The sequence below is a fragment of the Staurois parvus genome, unplaced genomic scaffold, assembly GCF_062004578.1.
Source record: "Staurois parvus isolate SC_StPar_1 unplaced genomic scaffold, SC_StPar_1.0 ptg000697l, whole genome shotgun sequence".
NCBI classification, from domain to species: domain Eukaryota; kingdom Metazoa; phylum Chordata; class Amphibia; order Anura; family Ranidae; genus Staurois; species Staurois parvus.
In genome coordinates this window covers 2092141-2115389 of record NW_028318493.1, presented here as the reverse complement: position 1 = coordinate 2115389, position 23249 = coordinate 2092141, and the positions used below count along the sequence as shown (strand labels likewise).

At 42.9% G+C, this 23249-nt stretch overlaps 1 protein-coding gene across 12 annotated transcripts in view; it reads right to left on the bottom strand.

Moving 5' to 3' along the window:
* Window positions 1-23249, bottom strand: part of ABLIM1 (actin binding LIM protein 1) — a 419225-nt gene that overhangs the window by 76239 nt on the left and 319737 nt on the right. For 8 of the 12 annotated variants that reach the window (XM_089653044.1, XM_089653039.1, XM_089653047.1 and 5 more), the window contains exons 9-12: window positions 16880-16957; window positions 15044-15199; window positions 9477-9515; window positions 1899-1934 (exon numbers count right to left, since the gene is read on the bottom strand). In XM_089653044.1, the coding sequence (XP_089509170.1) occupies window positions 1899-1934; window positions 9477-9515; window positions 15044-15199; window positions 16880-16957 (309 nt within the window). The remainder of the gene's footprint in view (window positions 1-1898; window positions 1935-9476; window positions 9516-15043; window positions 15200-16879; window positions 16958-23249) is intronic. The other 4 variants (XM_089653040.1, XM_089653041.1, XM_089653043.1 and 1 more) reach the window with 2 other exon arrangements.

Below are 23249 nucleotides of genomic sequence, written 5' to 3'. Positions count from 1 at the left end.
AAACAAACAAAAAAAAACAACACTACAAAAAAATAAATAAAAAACAATTTCCAAAAGAAGACAAAAGCTGCAATCCAAATCAATAGCCAAAAGGTTTGTATTAAGTAAATTCCTGGTACACCACGGCAATTCACCTGAGCTCCCCTACTGATGCGTTTCATATCAACAGAAACAAAGTGAGGCAAGCTGAGAGCCAACACCTGATATTGAGCGTCTGTGGCGCTTGTCTGAATATGTGTTTAAAACTGCAATAAGGAGCGTCAATCACACAAACACACCAATGCACATAACACACCTTGGACCACAATGTACAGATGCGAATCTATAATTAAAAAAAAGGGCAGGGCTATTAAAAGGTCTGTTGCGGCACTTTGATGGTAAACATGTTGGTAAAGCACTGCACCCAAAACAGGATGGATATGACTTTGAATCCAAAATGTAAAAGCAATTATCTGTTAGCAGGGGTAGACTAAAAAATGGGAAAAGAATGAGAACAACAAAACTATAATGTGAGTCCAGTAAATCTTTATTATGACAGGAGGTCACAAGAAAAAGGCCAACATGTTTCAGGGGCTCAGAACGCCCCTTCATCAGGTTTAGATGCTGACAGTGAATAGGGAGAACACTGCCTGACTGACGAAGCAAATGAGCATGTTTAATCCTATTAGGCCTCATGCACATGGGTGCAGGGGCCGTACAACACCTTGTTGATGAATTTCCCCACCTGGGAAGCACCGCTGCAACATACAACTGCCCATTATAACGAATAACTGAATGCTAGTTGTAGATGGCGTACTTAGGTAAGCTTGTGCACTAACGTAGATCCCTGAATGCAGGTTGTGCGTATCCAGCGATTTGTGTCTATGTGCAAATTTAAATCAGCATTAACCCCAAAACCAAACATTTATGAAATTGCAGCTTACCAATTCTTAGATGTGGCAGCTGCATTAGTTTTTTTTTTTTTCAGGTTTTCATTGTTCTATTTTTATTTGGTAATCTGACCAGTATGTCTGTTATTTTTCAAAAGAACAAGCTCTTTTCCAAATGTATCAGTTCACAGGGATGAGACAACCACAATGATTACCTTTTATTTACCTTACTTACCTTATTTATTGATGTAAAACCTTTATCCCAAAAAGAAAAAAACGGTTTGCTGTAACTTTATAAAGTGTTAGCTGGACTTTGGCTTCAATTTGTTAGTGTATTTAAATCCAATAGTACATTTAACACTCCCCTCCAGACTGACAATGCTGCTGTCTGCTGCGCCCCCTGTTGCTCATTCATCCAAATCGGGGTCACTCTAATACAAGAGGTGTTTTACTGGCCAGATCACCAGGTGAAAACAGAGGGAAAAAAACAAACAAACAAAAGAAAACTAGTGCAGCCACCACATCTAATGATTGGTAAACTGCAATATATTACATTTTTGGTTTTGGGTTTAATATCTCTTGTAAGTATGGCATATACCTGCCTACAGCTAGTGTACAGCTATTGATTACTATAGGCAGCTGTGACTGTGTCTGCAGGGCATGGAAATACACCCCCAGTTTATGCTGTACACCCTTATGCCCCCTTCTTACATGAGGCATTACCTTACATCCTGTTGTCTCATATTCTCCCCATTTACTTTCAGCATCAAAGCCCTGACGAAGGGGAGTACTGAGCCCCCGAAATGCGTTGGATTTTTCCTGTGACTTCCTGCCCTATGCAATAAAGATTTTAACTGGACTCACGTTATTGGTGTGCGCCTCCTTTTCACCTTGTGGCACCTTGAAATCTCATTCCAGGCCACAATGCACATTAACACATGACATAACATGCCACAAAGATGTAAATCTGCCCTCAGTGTTTGTGTTCAGAGATTACAGACAGAAAGTAGGCCGGATATTAGGACTCACCTCCGCAGATGGAGTCGGTGACAGGGTCCTGGGTGACTGCAATTGAAAGAAAGAAAGAAATAGCATCAGGAAGCGAACACTGCCATAGAGATGACATGATCGTCCCCAGGAGGGAGAGAGAAAGGAGCTGAGAAAAAAAAGAAAATCAGTTTAATTATAAATGAGAGCGCAAGAGCCCAACTTCTGAGTCCAAATGTTACTACTGGACAACCAGCCTGGAATCTACTCATTACCCTAAAAAAGAAGAAAACTTCCCTTCAGCTGGCCATACACAATACAATCAGATTGTACAATCTCCTTTAGATAGCAATAGTGGAAGAGATTGAATCTACAGTGAGTTCACTTACATCCGGTCAGGTAGAATCATATCGTTACATCATTCAGTAATTCTATATCACAATCAAGGACCACTGAACATCAATAGATACATTCAGCATGTTACTAAGGCTGGCCATAGACGGGCCATTTATCGGCCGAATTGTCGGCCGATCAATGAAAAATCGGTCGTTGCTGCCATGGATGCTGCTACCAATACTTACGAAAAACGTCCGTTTTTCGTGGATTTTCCAGCATGACCGATAAAGAGAAACGAGAAGATCCGTGAAAAACGGCCGACGGCTTTGCCCCACTAATGGTGTGAATATCGGCCGATTTTTCGTTCGGACGAAAATTCGGCCGATAAACGACCCGTCTATGGCCTGCATTACTCACAAAGCAGGTAAAGGTGCTGGATTATTCTGTTGATGTTAAATGGTATACAAAGGTATCATTGAGGAATCAATAGAGCAGGGGTTTCCAAACTTTCAAAACAAAGGGTCAGTTTAATGTTCTTCAGACTTTAGGGGGGCTGGGCTGTGGCCACTAGGAGTAGAGAAGGTCCTGACACCTTTGGTGTCAGTGGGAAGAATTGTGCCCCATCATTGGTGTCATTGGGAGGAATTGTGCCCCATCATTGGTGTCACTGGTCCCCATCATTGGTGTAATTGGGAGAAACCATGAACCATCATCGGTGTCATTGGGAGGAACTGCGCCCCTTCACTGGTGTCAGTAAGAGGAATTATGCCCCATTGTTGGTATCGGTGGATAAAATAGGGCCCCAAGGGTCAGATAAAAGTAAGCAAAGGACCGCATCTTACCCCTGGGCTGCCGTTTGGAGACTACTGAAATAGAGGATTAAAGCGGAGCTCCACCCAAAAGGGGGAAATTCCCCTTTAAAGACTGGTCTTCCGCTCCCCATTAAGGATTGGCACCTTTGGGGAGCGTGGGGGGGGGGGGGAACGGGTACCCGAAATTGACAGGTACCCGCTTCCACTTCCGCTGCAATCGCCTAGGCAATCGGAAGCGGAAGTTGTCCTCCTCCCCTCCCTCCCCATAGTCTTCTGGGACACGTGACAGGTCCCAGAAGACTACGGGGCCATTCACAAAGCGCAGCGCTTCTCGTGCATGTGCAGTGGGCATCCGGCTGTGAAGCCACAAGCTGTCACAGCCGGGTGCCCACACTGCAGATGTCGGCGCCTGGAACACCATACGGCTGGTGAAACAGGCTGCAGGGAAGACACCACGGGATCGTGGGACAGGTGAGTGGCTGTTTTTTAAAAGTCAGCAGCTACAGTTTTTGTAGCTGCTGACTTTTATTTTTTTACAGTATCAGTGGAACTCTGCTTTAAGGACATATTTATAATATAGAACAATAAAACTGCAATGTGTGTGGCCAGTTTTAGAATAAGTGCAAAGAGCAGAGATTAAGGCATATGGACATGATAATAGTAAAGAACAGAGAAAAAGTGAAATTTCAAATGATCTCAGCATCAAAGCAAAATAGTAACTAAAGGCACATGTGTAATAGAAAACAACTATTTATTACATCGATATAAATACATGAGTTCCATCCACCCCATCGTATCGGAGCAAAAATGTTCTGCCAATGGCTTTTTGATGATGTGAAAAGATTTATGCGTTAAGGTAACTTTTCCTGGAGGTGTTTGTAATGTGGAACATGATTTGGCATTGCTGGAAGATTGGTCAAAGCATTAGAAATTGCAGTTCAAAGTTTCTAAATACAAATGAATGCACTTAGAGAAAAAGAATCCTCTGATAGAGTACAATATTGGGGGTACAGTGTTGACCAGAACTACAGAGGAGGAAGCAAATAGAATTCTGGGGTGTATCACTAGAGGGATCCCCAGCAGGAGGAAGGAGGACCTGATTCGTCTGTAAAGGTCTAGGTATTTTTTACTACTAGAGGAACCACCAGCAGGAGGAAAGATGTCTCAGTTCCTCTATATAGATCTTTAGTTATCATAACAAGAAAGATCATCAGCAGGAGGAAGGAGGTCCTGATTCCTCTATATAGATCTCTAGTTATCATTACGAGAGGGTTCATCAGTAGAAGGAAGGAGGTCCTGATTCCTCTATTAAGATTTTTAGTTATCATTACAAGAGGGATCATCAGTAGAAGGAAGGAGGTCCTGATTCCTCTATTAAGATTTTTAGTTATCATTACAAGAGGGATCATCAGTAGAAGGAAGGAGGTTCTGATTCCTCTATATAGATCTTTAGTTATAATTACGAGAGGGATCATCAGTAGAAGGAAGGAGGTTCTGATTCCTCTATATAGATCTTTAGCTATAATTACGAGAGGGTTCATCAGTAGAAGGAAGGAGGTCCTGATTCCTCTATATAGATTTTTAGTTATCATTACGAGAGGGTTCATCAGTAGAAGGAAGGAGGTTCTGATTCCTCTACATAGATATTTAGTTATTATGAGAGAGATCATTAACAGGGGGAAGGAGGTTCTGATTCCTCTATATAGATCTTTAGTTATCATTACGAGAGGGATCATCAGTAGAAGGAAGGAGGTCCTGATTCCTCTATACAGATCTTTAGTTATCATAATGAGAGAGATCATCAACAGGAGGAAGGATGTCCTGATTCCTCTATATAGATCTTTAGTTATCATTACGAGAGAGATCACCAGCAGGAGGAAGGAGGTTCTGACTCCTCTACATAGATCTTTAGTTATTATTACGAGAGGGATCATCAGCACAAGGAAGGAGGTCCTGATTCCTCTATATAGATCTTTAGTTATCATTACGAGAGGGATCACCAGCAGGAGGAAGGAGGTTCTGATTCCTCTATATAGATCTTTAGTTATTATGAGAGAGATCATCAGCTGGAGGAAGGAGGACCTGATTCCTCTACATAGATCTTTAGTTATCATTACGAGAGAGATCATCAGCTGGAGGAAGGAGGTCCTGATTCCTCTATATAGATCTTTAGTTATCATTATGAGAGGGATCAAGTAGCCCTCGCACCTCTCCTGCAGCTGCAGCACCCCCCCCCCGTCTCTGTCCCCACAGTTGGCAGCAGAGAGTAGGACAGAACTTCTCCGTCAGATCCTGCCCTTCTGCGTGCAGTCACAGAGAGGCTCATCTCTGTTCATCTGCCCCCACCCCCCTTCCCAGCAGAGTGGAGGACAGAACTCCTCCTACAGATCATGCACCTCCCTTTGCAGCTGCAGCACCCCATTGTCTCTGCCTCCCCTGGTGTCAGCATTCTGCAGCCCTCTTCTGGTCCTCCTCCAGACCCTGAAATTTCTGCTCCCCAGCTTCACCTCCAGCTTCTTCAGATCAGCAGCACAAGGTAAGGGGGTGTACTATGATGTAAGAGAGGGTGGGGGACTCTTGAATTCTGATGATGAGAGGGCTCATGACATCTGATGTAATCGGGTGGGGTGCTCTGGACATCTGCTTATAATTATGAGAATAATACAATTCTATGCCAGTTGAAAAGGAAGGTCACACACCGCTGGTGTCATCAACAAGAAACTTTATTGGAGAATTCTCAGACACCAAACACCATGGAAGAACCATGTTCTGTCTGAGCAGCCTCCAATAAAGTTTCTTGTGGGTGATATCTCTTTTTATGACTTGCATTATCTGCTACAGGAGTGTAAGTGGGTTTCATGCCGGTCTGCATCTGCTCTTCACAGCTTAAGTCCGTAATAATTGAATTATTTAATATGATAAAGAGTAGATACATTTATATTGTCCCTCAGATACAACCGGCTCTTGGAGGGAATATTGCTGATACGGCTCGAAATGAAATTGAGTTTGGCATCCCTGCTCTATATAGATCTTTAGTGATCACTAGAGGGATCACCAGAAGGAGGAAGGAGGTCCTGATTCCTCTATATAGATCTTTAGTGATCACTAGAGGGATCACCAGCGGGAGGAAGGAGGTCCTGATTCCTCTATAAAGATCTTTAGTTATCACTAGAGGGATCACCAGCAGGCGGAAAAAAGCCCTGATTCCACTATATAGATCTTTAGGTATCACTAGAAGGATCACTATCAGGAGGAAGGAGGTCCTGATTCCTCTATATAGATCTTTATATCACTAGAGGGATCACCAGCAGGAGAAAGGAGGTCCTGATTCTTCTATATAGATCTTTATATTACTAGAGGGATCACCAGCAGGAGGAAGGAGGTCCTGATTCCTCTATATAGATCTTTAGGTATCACTAGACGGATCCCCAGCAATAGGAAGGAGGTCCTGATTCCCCTATATAGATCTTTAGTTATCACTAGAGAAATCTAGTAGTGTCTCAAAATCCAAAGAGGTAATTAAACCCCAAATGTTAAATATCTATAGGAAATGAACTCAATGGACCTGTTGCTCTTTTTCTACTGTCATTCTTTCATGTCTCTATACAGACACTAGATGGCACTGCAGTCAGTATGGCGTGTGAATTGATGCTCGGTGTGATGGGGTATATCTGGTCTGGGGTTGTTAATTTTCTTGCATTTCATAGGGGATAATACTTGGCTGTGGGAGGTATTAATCTTCAGGTATAACATAATATTCTTTAACAAAATAAGTTGCAGCAATACCTGCATAAGGATAATACAGATTTTTCATTTATATATTTATTTTGCTATTTGGGGGAATTTAGCTGTTCCTATGTAGCTTCCTTTAAATCGCCCAAGAAAATGATCTTCCTATGTACTCATTTTCATTTTACAGAGGCCAAAGGAGACAAACTTGCCGTATACTAAAAGATTTATACTTTGTATTCATGGTGTATTATATTGTATGGAAGAAGGAGTTAAACTTTGAGGCATCAATGAACGCGCAGGAATGCTGACCCACATAGCGGGTATTGTCCCGAGCCGTCCACATGGCCGCCTTTCCCTGACCGCTCTCATTAATCCAGAATGTTACAAATGTCATTGTGTCATCATCATAATGAACTGGAATGAATTTTCCAGCGAGACAGCAAATAAACAGAATGATCACATCCCGTGCTCGGGGGCGGCTGATCCAGGAGCATAAATAAAAAAAAAACTTTCTAGGAAACAGATTTTGCAAACAAAATAATTAAATGGCTAAACGTAACCATTGAGTCAGCACCAGATAGGACGGGAAAGCAGTTTATATCACATGTCTGCCAGAAGGTTCTCTGCAGCATCAACTAGACTTTTGCAGGACAATAATTTTTAGGTCCCATTCCCAATTTAGGCATTTCGTTGAGATGTGTTAATAAACACGTTGCGCATTATGACATAAGTTGAGGTGTGTTCAACGTTGAAGTGTGTTCAACCTTGAGGTGCATTGGCAGCCCATTCATAATAAATGGGCTGTCTTAATGCGAAGCATGTTAATGGCCTGACGAAGGAGTGAGCATGCTCCAAAAGCGCACCATCTTGGAAACCCAGTTCATGCAGTGACATCATCCCTGCGAGCTTCCCTGCATCCCTCTGCTACTCCCCGAGCCCTGGACACCACCGGAGTGGCGGGAAAACACCCAGAGCGAGGCCAGAGGACCTGATGCTCCCACTGGACCTCCATCACTTGACATGCCTACCTGTTACCTATCTATGTGAATGCAATTTTACCATTAAATCTGCCCGATTTTAACCATCTACACTTTACTTTGGCCTGTATAATGCGTTGGGGTGCCGGTCATAATGAACAACACCGCATTACACTGCACATAGATCAGGTGCTTTGCTATGCGCTGTGGTAAGGTGTGCTTTTTAGCTCACATCGTCACAATGCACATGTCAACGAGCCCTAACATAGATGTAAACCCAATTGGTAACATTTTAATGTCATTTCATAAGTGATTTTCAATCTTTGTAAAAGGAGTAAAGTTCAGCAACTCATAGCAGCCAATCATATTTTACATACCAGTTTAACATGGATGCTGACCGATTGCTTTGAGCTAATGCACTTTAAACATACAGTGCCCCATGCGCTGTTTAATGGAGTACGCCTGTATATGCCTCATCCAGTAAGACAAAAGGCAGAAAGATAACCTTCTAGAAAGGTTCTTGTCTCCCAGGCTGATGTCTGGAGAGGATGTAGCTCCACAAAGGCCCTGGCCTCCAGGGCTTTGCCTGGTGAGGATGTGTATTTAGAAAGAACCAGCCTTGGCCTCCCAGGCTACAGAAGAAACTAGGAGTGACAAAAGGTTTTGCTATTAAAATGCTTAACTGGGCCAGAGCGCCCAAGCTGGACAGTGGGAAAGGCCTGAAGAGTCCCAACTTGACCTGTGGAGGCCTAAGAAGCAGAAAGGTTGCTGCCAACCTGGGCCTCCAGAATCTACACTATCCTGTGGTAGAGGCCGTAAGAACTTAAAGCTGACCAAGGACATAAGTCAAAATAATGTATAGAATCTAAGATGGCCTAGGAAATAGAAATACAGTTGCCCATCTGGGCCTAAAGAATTTTTGGAGAGGTCTGTGTGGAGGATCTTTGCTATGGTGTTTGGGAACACCTAGGCTGCCTGTCTGGGCCCAGAGTGCCCAAGCTGGCTTGCAGCAGAGGCCTGAAAAGTCCTAAGATGGCCGGTGGCAGAAGCCTAAGAAGAAAAAAGGTAGCTGTGCATCCGGGCCTACAGAATCTACACTATCCTGTGGCAGAAACAAGAATTTAAAGAATTTAAAGCTGACCATGGACAGAGGTCAAAATAATCTATAGAATCTAAGATAGCATAAGAAATAGGACAGTTGCCAGTTTGAGGTTTAAGAATTCTTGGAGAGGTCTGCTGTATGGAGGATCATTGCTATGGTTTTATGGGTACACCTAAGCTTCTACACTAAATCGACTGAGCCAATAAAATTGCAAAAAGAAGTTTGAAGGTACTGAAGTCGGTCTGTCGCTGTTTGTTGGTCAAGATCAGGGGCAGACTGACAACTCATGGGGCCCCCGGGCAATAGGGGATCATGGGGCCCCTGTGTCCTTGCCCAAACTTAAATCAGCCTATGAAAAAGGTACCAGGGGCATCTCATGGGGCCCACTACTGACCCCGGGCCCTCGGGCAGTGCCCGAGTTTCCAAATGGTCAGTCCGCCCCTGGTCAAGATGTTGTTGGGTGCAGCTACAGGGAGAATCACCATTAAAAACTCAGGACAGCCTGTTAAAAATTCAGCCTTGCCTGCTGGGGTGAGTGCTACATTATCTGGTGCCAGGGGGGAGACCTTGGCTGTATCAAACGCTGCAAACTATCCTAATGTTTCTAAAAGTATTTCTCCCTATAATTTAAAATATGAAATCTCTGGAGATCCCAACTTACACTCTCGTTGTTTGATGAGGACCTGTCACTTCTGGGGCTCTGTTGGTGAGAGGTGACTGCTCGTTAATCACATTTACCAATGTACATGATATTTACTACACGGACTAAACACGGAGAGGTCTGTTTATAAAAGACTGGAATTCATATTTAGCTGTTTTTATGGTTTCTGAGCTGGGTGACATCTGCACCAATATAATAAGGCTAAAATGTACCCAATTTTCCCAGTTTCTAAAGAGTTTTCCTGCAGAAAAATTTACTGAAGACTTACTCCACCCTAAATATTGACCAATTTATTTTAAGTGGAGGCAAGTCAGAAAAGGAATTTTCCTCAGGGTGACATCAGGGCTAAAAGGAAAATAGTGATGTTTAGTGGTAAAACACAAATAAGATACTTTCCCAGGCTTTAGAAATAGGCCTCTCAGTAAATCAAATAAACATGAATTAAATTGAATGGAGATTAAAGATTGTTCTTCTGACGCCCAAAACTGAGGAGCAAATTTTAGGGATTTGCAGCAGGGAACAATTGTGAATGAAAAAAGAAAGCTCAAATTCAGAGTTTAAAGCTGATCACATGTTACAATACAATCTTTGTATTTAAAGTAATTATACAGGTTCAATTTATTTATTTATTTAAATAATAAACATGTCATACTTACCTGCTCTGTGTAGTAGTTTTGCACAGAGCAGCCCTGATCCTCCTTTTCTGGTGTCCCCCGCTGACACTCCTGGCTCCTCCCCCTGTGTCGAGTGCCCCTATAGCAAGGCACTTCCTGTGGGGGGCACTCGTGTAGGCTTAATCCCTATCCACGATCTGTCTGTCCACTAACACACAAAGCATGGCTTGACCCTGCCCCCACTCCCTGACTGAGATTGGCAACAGCAGGAGCCAATGGTTCTCACTACTGTCTCTGAGCTTATGAGGGAGAGAGCGAAAAAAGCCACTGCTCTCACGTACATTGCTGGATCAAGGTTGGGTTCAGACAAGTGTTTGTTTTTTTTTTGGGGGGGGGGGGAGCACACAGAGGGTTTTTTACTGCATTAAGGCAAAAAAACCTTCAGACTGTAGAACAACTTTAAGGTTAATTCCAGGCGCAAAAACTTTAATTTAAATATATTTCTTAATAGCCACAAAGGATATAAATCCACTTTATGTGCACCAAATTCTATTGCAAACCTAATTATTACCTTGTAAAAGTAGTCATGACATCATCACTATGCTGTACATAGCCTGTGGACAGAGCAGAGCTGTGGGAGGGGGCCAGAAGCTCCACCCACTACAGGCTGCCTGCAGATAACTACAGGAGGGGGCGGAGACAAGACCAATCACTGACTGAGCAGGGGTTTGCCCTTGCCTACTCTAAACACACTAGAAAAAAAGTATGCAATATATTTTCAGTACTGATCATGTAATAGATCTGTATTCCATTTGGTTCCTCAGTACAGATATTTGAGTGCTTTGAAGATGGAGACGGCCAATTGACAGTCAGAATTGATCAGGAGTGCTCTAACACTATCAAACAGAGTGGGGTGGATTTACTAAATCTGGTGCAGCTGTTCATGGGAGCCAATCAGCTTCTAACTTCAGCTTGTTCTATTAAGCTTTGGCAATATAACCTGGAAGCTTATTGGTTTTATGCAGAGCTGCACCTTTTGCACCATGCAGTTTTAGTAAATAAACCCCTATGTGTCCATTTTGTTATTAGTCATCATCATATAATACAAAATATGGGACATCAAAGGTTCCAAATTATGAAAATACCTATCAAAATACACTGCTCCAAAGAATTAAAGGAACACTGTTCAATCAGAGTCTAGCATCAAGTCAATGAAACTCCTGGGATACTGATCTAGTTAGTAAAGTAGCAGAGGGAGTTGTTAATCAGTTTCAGCTGCTTTGGTGTTAATGAAATTAACAACAGGTGCACTAGATGGGCAACAATGAGACGACCCCCAAAACAGGAATGGTTTTACAGGTGGAGGCCACTGACATATGTTCCCTACTCACCTTTCTGACTGTTTTTCACTAGTTTTGAATTTGGCTAGGGTCAGTGTCACTACTGGTAGCATGAGGAGATACCTGGACCCTACAGAGTTTGTACAGGCAGTCCAATTCCTCCAGGATGGCACAGCAATACGTGCCATTGCCAAAAGGTTTGCTGTGTCTCCCAGCAGAGTCTCAAGAGCATGAAGGAGATTCCAGGAGACAGGCAGTTACTCTAGGAGAGCTGGACAGGGCTGTAGAAGGTCCTTAACTCATCAGCAGGACCAGTATCTGCTCCTTTGTGCAAGGAGGAACACAACAAGCACTGCCAGAGTCCTACAAAATGACCTACAGCAGGCCACTGGTGTGAATGTCTCTGACCAAACAATCAGAAAAAGACTTCATGAGGGTGGCCTGAGGGCCCGACATCCTCTAGTGGGCCCTGTGCTCATTGCTTGGCACCATAGAGCTCGATTGGGATTTGCCACTTAACACCAAAATTGGCAGCTCCACCACTGGCACCCTGTGCTTTTCACAGATGAGAGCAGGTTCACCCTGAACACGTGACAGACATGAAAGGGTCTGGAGAAGCCGTGGAGAACATTATTCTGCCTGTAACATCGTTCAGCATGACTGTTTTGGTGGTGGGTCAGTGATGGTCTGGAGAGGCATATCCATGGAGGGACGCACAGACCTCTACAGGCTAGACAATGGCACCCGGACTGACGTTAGGTATCGGGATGAAATCCTTGGACCCATTGTCAGACCCTACACTGGTGCAGTGGGTCCTGGGTTTCTCCTGGTGTACGACAATGCCCGGCCTCATGTGGCGAGAGTATGCACGCAGTTCCTGTAGGGTGAAGGAATTGATACCATTGAATGGCCCCCACACTCGCCTGATCTAAATCCAATAGAACACCTCTGGGATATCATGTTTCGGTCCATCAGACGCCACCAGGTTGCACCTCAGACTGTCCAGGAGCTCAGTGATGCCCTGGTCCAGATCTGGGAGGAAATACCCCAGGACATCATCCGTCGTCTCATTAGGAGCATGCCCAGACGTTGTCAGGCATGCATACATGCAACTGGGGGCCATACAAACTAGTGAGGACCATTCTGAGTTGCTGCAATGAAATTTCAGCAAAATGGACTCGCCTGCTGCATAATTTTTTCACTATAATTTTTGGGGTGTCTTTGAATTCAGTCCTCCGTAGGTTGATAATTTATAGTTCCATCAAATGATGGGGCATCGTTACATTCCTAACACATTATTCAGTCCACATCAGTATAGATATCCAGCATGAGGTATTTCCCCATTGAGATCTGATGTGTTTTCAAAGTGTTCCTTTCATTTTTTTATTTTGTAAAATACAGACTTTTATTTTTGTTCCCATAAATTGCTTTATAATCAGACTGCAAAGGTTCGTCCCATTACAGGTTTTCCTTTTTACATCTGCAAATATCTCCGACTATCTCATAACCTCTAATTCAGATGAATTAATTTAATTGCATATCTACCTTACTGTATGTGATACCAACAATTAGATATAATTGATTCAGCTAAATAGAAGGTTATGAGATAGCTGAAGGTTATGTTATTAATTCATGTACAGATGTTAAAAAAAAAAACATGTAATGGCACGCATCTTTGCAATCTGAGATTTTAAGAACAATTTATATGAACTGAAATAAAAGTCTGTATTTTGTTAATTTATTTCATGAAGTATAAAGCACCTTTAAAGTTCTATTCTGTAGTATATGGTGATATAGTTATGATAGGTTACCTGCTGTAGATTATAAATCAATCTAATTATATTATTTTATAACTTGGTTTGTGATTTGTGATTGATTTCATCAGTTTAGCCACTTGATGAAAGTGGAATTCCAGAAATGTTTTTTTTTGTACTTACATTGGTCCAACTTGGTTTAACGTAAGTATCATCATCTTATACCCAGAGAGATGATGGTGATGCTAAAAATTACTGTTGTAGTCCACACATCATACAATGACTCCAGCTCCAGCGGCTTCCCCTCTGCACACAAGTAGATGACATCACAATCTCTACCCCATCCAATCAGAGAACGCATTGTATTCATTAATAAAAGAAAATACAAGGCATTCTCTATATGACTTAGTTCTGAGAGCGTCCCTCTCATTAGGAGAATATCTTGTATTTTTTCAATGAACGCAAGGGGATTGATTTACTAAAGGTAAATAGACTGTGCACTTTGCAAGTGCAGTTGCTCTAGAGCTTTGTAAATGAGAGAAAGCTCTGCTGACTTCCATCATCCAATCATCTGCAAGCAAAAATGCCATTTTTAAAATTTTCCTTGCATGTGATTGGGTATTCTTTGCAAAGTGAAGCTTCACCCCATTTACTAAGCTCTGGAGCAACTGCACTTGCAAAGTGCACTGTCTATTTACCTTTAGTAAATCAATCCCCTTGCGTTCATTGAAAAAATACAAGATATTCTCCAAATAAATATTTGCCTTTAGTAAATCAACCCCTAGGTATTCTCTGATTGGGCAAGGTAGAAAGTGTGGTCATCCACCCTTCCTCTCCACCTCATCCAATCAGATAATGCCTTGTATTTTTTCAATTATACAAGCGGTTCTCTAAATGGATGCGGTAGACATTGTGATGTCATCTGCCTTTCTTCTCCACCTTGTCCAATCAGAGAATGCCTTGTATTCACTGATAGAAATACTAGGCATTCTACAAATGATGGTGCTGTCGATCGAGCATCTGCCTGTGGTCAGGGTGCAGAGGGGAAGCCACTGGAAAAGCTCCTGGAAGAACACCACTATCACTGTATATAGCACGATTATTACAGTGATTTTAGGAATACCCAGCACCCTCTGGATATTATATATGGATGCTTACAGCAAACCAAGCTGGATCAATGTAAATATGGAAAAAAAGATATCCCGGTTTTAAATAACCATACATGTGTGGTCATCATTAGATTTACTAATTATAGTGTGGGGGCCTCTAAATTATTCCTATCAGACCTCTACTTAGCTGTTTGTAAATCTAAAGTTGATCGTACAATCAGATGGCAAGGTTAGTGGTGAAGTTTAAAGCAGATTAAAGCCGGTGAGTTTTTCTTTTTTGTTCAACCAGCGAGTTTAACAAAAAAAAAAATATATCCCAGGATCTTGCATCTACACAAGCATTGTGGTTATGCAGGGATCTACCCCCGCTGCGCTACTGTATTCTGACAGCGAGGGACACCCCCCATCACAATACACTGATCAGTGCTGCAGCGGCTGATCAAACGCTGGTTTTCCAGCAGGACCGTTCAACAGAGCTTGGTCTAACGATTGGCTTCTGCTGAACAGAAGGGGTAGACACAAATCAAAATTCAGCCAGATCCTGCTGAACCATCCGAATTTCAATAGGTGTGTACCCATCTTAAGGCACAAGATAATCTGTAGTTATCTTTCTTTTTCCAGTGAATAAGGAGTTAAAAGAAAGTTCACCAACATTTGGCTAATTCCGAGAAGATGCTACAGAATTTGACTAGCGGCTCATGTTTTAGGTTTTTACTCCAGTACACAGTGATGATAGAAGAGCCCACATACCTCACCCACGCTCTGCCTGTCCTGGCGGTCTTCATAAGTGGACGTATAGAAGGACTCATAGGTGATGAGGTCGGGGCGTTCAATGTCGTAAATGGCTTTTACTTTGGGGATGGCGGCAAGGTCCTTGTAATCCAGGATCTCATCATCCACTTTAGCCTGGAAAGAAAAAGAGCATCACTTCATTCTTAGAAGCATGATTCTGCCAGTAGAAAAAATGCCCCCCCCCCCTTACATTGATGATCAGTGGGAAGGATGTCCCTTACATTGGTGATCAGTGGGAAGAATGTCCCTTACATTGGCGGTCAGTGGGAAGAATGTCCCTTACATTGGTGGTCAATGGAAAGAATGCTCCTTACATTGGTGGTCAGTATGAAGAATGCCCCTTACATTGGTGATCAGTGGGAAGAATGCCCCTTACATTGGTGATCAGTGGGAAGAATGCTCCTTACATTGGTGATCAGTGGGAAGAATGCCCCTTACATTGGTGATCAGTGGAAAGAATGCTCCTTACATTGGTGATCAGTGGGAAGAATGCTCCTTACATTGGTGATCAGTGGAAAGAATGCTCCTTACATTGGTGATCAGTGGGAAGAATGCTCCTTACATTGGTGGTCAGTGGGAAGAATGCTCCTTACATTGGTGATCAGTGGGAAGAATGTCCCTTACATTGGTGGTCAGTGGGAAGAATGTCCCTTACATTGGTGATCAGTGGGAAGAATGTCCCTTACATTGGTGATCAGTGGGAAGAATGCTCCTTACATTGGTGATCAGTGGGAATAATGTCCCTTACAATGGTGATCAGTGGGAAGAATGTCCCTTACATTGGTGGTCAGTGGGAAGAATGCTCCTTACATTGGTGATCAGTGGGAAGAATGTCCCTTACATTGGTGGTCAGTGGGAAGAATGTCCCTTACATTGGTGGTCAGTGGGAAGAATACTCCTTACATTGGTGGTCAGTGTAAAGAATGTCCCTTACATTGGTGATCAGTGAGAAGAATGCTCCTTACAATGGTGATCAGTGGGAAGAATGTCCCTTACATTGGTGGTCAGTGGGAAGAATGCCCCTTACATTGGTGATCAGTGGGAAGAATGCTCCTTACATTGGTGATCAGTGGGAAGAATGCTCCTTACATTGGTGATCAGTGGGAAGAATGCTCCTTACATTGGTGATCAGTGGGAAGAATGTCCCTTACATTGGTGGTCAGTGGGAAGAATGTTCCTTACATTGGTGATCAGTGGGAAGAATGCTCCTTACATTGGTGATCAGTGGGAAGAATGTCCCTTACATTGGTGGTCAGTGGGAAGAATGCTCCTTACATTGGCAGTCAGGGGGAAGAATGTCCCTTACAATGGTGATCAGTGGGAAGAATGTCCCTTACATTGGTGGTCAGTGGGAAGAACGCCCCTTACATTGGTGATCAGTGGGAAGAATGTCCCTTACATTGGTGGTCAGTGGGAAGAATGTCCCTTACATTGGTGGTCAGTGGGAAGAATACTCCTTACATTGGTGGTCAGTGTAAAGAATGCCACCTTTACATTGATGGTAGGTGTGAAGAATGTCCCCTTTAGAGACAGCTAAAAAGGTGCCGTGCAGCTGGCTCTACCAAGTGGCCTTGCCCCGAGACCATGCAAGTGCCATTAAACAGGAGATGAATCAACCACAGCTCAAGGAATCCATAACAACTTATAGAGGAACTCCAGTGTTCCAGAACTGAAAGGGTGGTGTAGGTTGCTATTCTCTGCCTGTCATTTGCTATGCAGTACTGAATTAGTCTGCTGGCATTCTTGGTAGGTCTCTCTGATTGACCATATAGGTCCCTAACGGAAACTACTTACACAGATGGTGTGGCCCGGGGAGCCCGGTATACTGGATCCAGGCCGGGAATAGACACTTTCAGAAGATGACCTTGTGGGCTGCAAAACAAGAAAAAGAAAAGTTAACGCAGAACTAACACGAAACAGACATTCTAAGGGTAAATTCACTAAACTTTGTTGGGGGCTGGCATCTAGCCCAGCCCACCGCATGTCACTGCCACACTGAATATGCCCAATTGATAGGTCAGCTCAGATTTTGCAACTACCGCCATTGTATTTTCTAGGGCCTCTACTTTAAGAAAATATATACTTTTTCTGGGGTTACATTAATTTCTAGCAAATAATGCAGATTTTAAAATGCAAAAAATTAGAAATCTGCCCCGGTGGACAAGTGGTTAAATGGAATGAGGCCCCAGAGAGATCTAAGAAGGATACAAGTTACTTTTTCCCCAGGCGTACAGACTTGTGCCCTGCAATAAAGGCAATGTGGCCTCCTATAGACACACTGTGGCCCTCTGTAACCTTTGAGTTGTGTAAACAGTCTCAAGACTACTGATGGTGGAAAATGTTCTCCCTGCAATAGTTTCAGCCTGAAGGTAAAATTGTGTCTGCTGGAGAACTTGGAATGGATAGAAAATGTAATGCGCGTTGTCAGGTTGTACAATTCTCCGTCTCTAACATGTTTCTGCGCCGCGTTTCTGTCTGCAGCGATTTGGGCTGCGCGGCGAACAACGTCTTAATGCCCACCGACACATCCAGGGCTGCAGGTGTTTACCCAAAGAGCGGGTCCAGGACGTGATGTCACTTTTAATTGCCTGTGACAATGGCAGCCGGTGACATCATAAGATATGTAAAGAGCAATAGGAGAGGTATAAAGGGTACATAGCTAGGATTCTTCCATACAACCTGTTGTGCATGAACCTATCACAATTTATCTTACATCAATATGAACTATAGCAAACTGAATTCTGATTGGTTGCCATGAGTTACTGCCCTTTGTACATCATCAGTGCTGCTTTGGATATCTCTAGCTGTACTCAAAATTCTGATTACAGTATAACTTTACCAACCGCACAATCTCCTCATTCCACTCCCAACAAAGCTTAACCCCTTTAACTCCAGCTCCTGGGGGCCCTTTAAGCAGGCTTTAATACCCAGGATGTGGTGTGGCTTCTGTATCATGTGACCGATGTGATTGGCTCTCATAGTGATCACAATCACATGATCAGGAGCCCATCCCACTGTCTCCCAATCAGAAGCCATGATCAAGAGCAGTGGGTGACAGCTTGGTCAGCTTGCTGGGAATGCTGTAAACAGGACAAGGGGGCATTAGTTGTCTATGCAAAAAGAATGATTTTAACATCACTACAGGAAGGGATTCTTTACAGAAAAAGTGCTTAAACTGTGTCATATGCTTGACATAGTAATGGCAAAATCAATAACAAATAAAAAAAACTTTAAAATGTAATAAAAATACAGTTTCAAGATTTTTTCCAACATACTGTAGTTAAAAACAACAAGAGACATCTTTCTATTGTTCAAAGTTCTAGGACCTGCAGGTGCTTCTTGTTCAACTACCCCAACCCCAACCCCATCATGGTGCCTACCTAGTTTTTGGCTGTGTTCACAAGTGTCTGACGCAGGTCAGCCCCTCACATTGTGATCTGTTACAAAGTTACAATGTTTCAATCTGAGAACTGGGGGAGAAGAGACTGAGGAAATGATTCCTCCTGCCTGCAGCAGACTGATGATATTACCTTAGCCTAAGGAAAGGCTGGAGCTAAGGTAGAGATTTTCTAAACAATGATATTGTTTCTGTATATTGCGATATGTCAGGATTGTATTCATGGGCAGAGTTTATAATACCTCCATTAAGAAGGGTGGTGGTTCATGTCACTAGGAGATTTTCTAAGAAGCTGGAAAATCTCTGTGCAATAACAATACCAGCATTGGAAGGGTTCATAATCACCTCCAGACCTCTAAACAGCAACATCCTCACCTGAGCCATCGGATTCAGGGAGGTGACTCCGGGGTCGCTGTGTTCACTCTGTGAATTCACTATCTGGGTGCGGGCGGTTATTACAGGTCAGAGTTGAGAGTTATAGAATTAAGAACACTTAAGATTTCTACTCATCCATCTGGTTCTACAAGTCTCCAAAGGCTCGGTGTAATGCTGACAATATATATTTCGCTATGGAACCACCCAGATGATTCATGAGAAAATAGGTAACATATCACATAATAGACAGGGGGCTGGGGGAGAACATAGATTTGTGGCTAATAATGAACCACAAGTTCCAGCATGCCTTGGAACCAGCAGCTGTCAACTGAACATGAACCTATACTGCTTGTGGAAGTTACTGTATCCAGTGTGAAAAACTTTTCCATACACACAGCCTCCTGGATGTGAAAATGGAACCTCATTTAGAGTTTTTTCATTTAAATAACATGTAAACTAAACATTCCATATTCCTGATATGTGCCTGCTTTACCATGTATCAAGGCTGGATCTAGGGAGTACTGGGGTGGGTTGTACCCCCACAGATTTTACTTGTGCCCCTCTTAGATCTCCGAGAGTGCATCCACTGATCCATGAGCCAGTTTGATGCAGAAGATTTATGTAAGGGGGCACTCTGATGGAGGCACCTGATTTAAGGGGACGCTCTGATGGAGGCACCTGATTTAAGGGGGCACTCTGATGGAGGCACTTGATTTAAGGGGGCACTCTGATGATGACAGCTGATGTAAACAGACACTCTGATGGGGACAACTGATGTAAGGAGGCACTCTGATAGGGACACTGATGTAAGGAGGCACTCTGATGGGGACACCTGATGTAAGGGGGCACTCTGATGGGGACACCTGATGTAAGGGGGCACTCTGATGGGGACACCTGATGTAAGGAGGCACTCTGATGGGGACACCTGATGTAAGGAGGCACTCTGATGGGGACACCTGATGTAAGGAGGCACTCTGATGGGGACACCTGATGTAAGGAGGCACTCTGATGGGGACACCTGATGTAAGGGTGCACTCCGATGGGGACACCTGATGTAAGGGGGCACTCTGCTGGAGGCAGCTGATGTAAGCGGGCCCTCTGATGGGGACACCTGATGTAAGGGGCACTCTGATGGGACACATGATGTAAGGGGGCACTCTGCTGGAGGACGCTGATGTAAGGGGCACTCTGATGGGGACACATGATGTAAGGGGGCACTCTGCTGGAGGCAGCTGATGTAAGGGGCACTCTGATGGGGACATCTGATGTAAGGGGCACTCTGATGGGACACATGATGTAAGGGGGCACTCTGGTGGGGACAGCTGATGTAAACAGGCATTCTGGTGGGGACACCTGATGTAAGGAGGCACTCTGATGGGGACCCTGATGTAAGGGGGCACTCTGATGGGGGCACTCTGATGGGGACACCTGATGTAAGGGGGCACTCTGATGGGGACACTTGACGTAAAGGGAGACTCTGATTAGTAGTCACAATGTAAATAAGGACTCAGAGGACTCCTGATGTAAAAGGAGACATCTGATAGGACATCTGATATAAGGGGGCACAGGCTTTGTTTAATCACTGTAATCTAATGACAATCTATTACATAATAGTGTTCCCAGGTCATGACATTGTGTGACAGACTGTCAGTGACAGTGTCAGTGTCAGTGTTGACAGTATGCACCCCTGACTTTTTTTTTACTTCACCCCCAGATCAGATAGGCTGGATCTGGCCCTGCCATGTACTCATATGAAAAAGTATCCTGTTCTCTTTGTATTGCTTCCTTTGTGTGAAATCCCTGGAGACAGTCCCTCTGCTTTCCTGTTAACAACTGACCACACTAGGCATGAGAGAATAGCATGGTCATTTCTCTAGCTGTGCTGAGAGCTAATCCAATCAAACTTATGATAACATGCCCCTGCAGAGTCATTCACTGGGAAGATTGGGGTCCTGCTGTTTCTCCTCCTCTGAGCTACTTAAGCAGCCGAGAACAGAAGGTATTTGATCACTTATTAAAACAGAGAGAAAAAAAAATGTATTTTTATTGTTCTCTATACACAAATATTTTGCCATGCATTTTGATTTTAAACTGAATGGGTTGTTTTACAAGGTGAGAGCTCACATATACTTTAAATATTGCCCCTAATGGGATACTCAACTGGATGACCCAAACATTATGAACAAATCAGAAAACATTAATCCTTATAATGTAAAAAATCAGAAATATTTATAACACAGGAAAAATGCAAAGGAAAGAAATCAAGTTACATCAATATAATATACAACAAAATACAAACACAAAGCAGAGGAAAAAAAGGGGGAAAAGCTACACAAGGCCAATAAAAATGATTAAAAACATTTAAAAATTGAGTTGTACTTTTAATTGTTTTTAACCATTTTTGTCTGGCCTTATATACAGTACCTTTTTGAGTTCTTTCAGATGGCAAACTTACCACCCTCTGATTCACATTGGATCTCTTTTCACAGGGCAGTATAGCAGAGACTGTCAAAAATTAAACAGGTTCTACTGCCAACTCCTGATGCCCACATTTTCTTCTCACTTTTTTTAGTTTTCATTAGCAAATGTCAATGTTTCATTGCAGGATCGCACCACAACTGCAAGCTGTTTTTGGCAAGTGTTTGGCTTGCATTCGCGGTGCAGCCCCATTGATTTTGATGGGTAATTTTTACAGGTGTCACCTGTAAACTCTGCAGCCCAATTTAAAAATGTCATAGTTGCGGCTCCTGTACAGCCCTGTCAGACTGTTTAGAGTTTGGATGGACGATTGAGGGTGGTAAAACTGTGGTTCAGCCACCTGTGTGAAGGGGCACTTCCTCTTTTTGTTCCATCTGTTTTTTAATTTTTTTGCTGTTGTTTATATTGATATAACTTTATTTTTTCCTTTTGACTTTTCCTTTTTGATTTAAAAAATATTTTAGGTTTTCTCTTTTAGCTATATTGTTTCGATCCATCCAGTTGAATATCTCTATTAGGGGCATTACTTATCTGTAGCGGTTTTTGCTTGCAGGTTGGTGTGCCTTAGCTCTAGATGACCCTATATACAGTGCTCAGCATAAATGAATACACCCCAACAGATTTGTCAGGAAACCTTTACTTTCAGAATCAACATTTTCCATGGGACACTATACTACAAATACAAATGTGGGCCACTGACTGCAAGCAAGATTTGTTCATCGGCACACACAAAAAAGTATTTTTCGGAACGAATTCATTCAAGAACACGTTATAAAAATGAATACACCTCAATGAAAGTCTTAGGAACAAAGATACATTTTAGACAACAAATTCCTAATTAGTAAGAATTCAACTACAGTTGAGTCTAATTATTCATTAAACAGGTGTCCAGCACACAGTTGATTATGAAAGGGCATTACTTAACAAATAAAACCCCTTCCCATTTCATGCTGTCAGCAATGGCACCACATGGAAGAGAAATGTCACAAGGCCTGAGAAAGAAAATAATTTCTTTACACAAGAAAGGTGAATGCTACAAGAAGATCGGCAAAGGTTTACGTATCAGTCAGAATGCTGAAGCAAAAGTGATACAAAAATTTAACAAAGATGGAACTGCAACCATCTCACAGAGACGTCCAGGCCGTCCATGGTAGCTGACACCTCGACAGGAGCATCTTCTGATGAGAAGGGTTGAAGAAAATCGCTATACAAGTTCACTGCAGTTAGCTAAAGAAGTAGAAAGCTAAACTGGGGTGGAAGCCTCTTCTAAAGCCCATGCACATAAAAGCTCGCCTAGAATTTGCCAGGGCCCATGCTGAAAAAGATGACTACTGGGACTCTGTACTTTGAAGTGATGAGACCAATATAAATGTTTTTGGAACTGATGGCTTCAAAATTGTATGGTGTCACAAAGGTGAGGAGTACAAAGAAAAATACATGGTGCCTACAGTGAACTTTGGTGGTGGCAGTGTCTGCGGGACTGCATGAGTGCTGCTGGTGTTGGGGAGCTGCATTTCATTGATGATATCAACAGATGTACTGCTCTATATTGAAAGAGAAGATGCTACCATCACTCCGTGCCCTTGGTCGTCGTGCACTTTTACAACATGACAATGATCCAAAACACACATCTAAGGCCACTATTGCATTTCTGAAAAAGAAAAGGGCGAAAGTAATTAAGTGGCCAGGTATATCTGAACCCAATGGAACACCTGTGGGGAATTCTGAAGAAACAAGTTGAGCATCACTCTCCATCCAGCATCCAGGCTCTAAAAGAAGACATTCTTGAAGAATGGAAAAAGACAGATGTTGCAATATGTTGCCAACATTCCATGTCTAGAAGACTTGGTGTTGTCCTTACAAATCATGGAGGTCATAGTAGATGGAGTAGTATTTGTTGTGGGGTGTATTCAT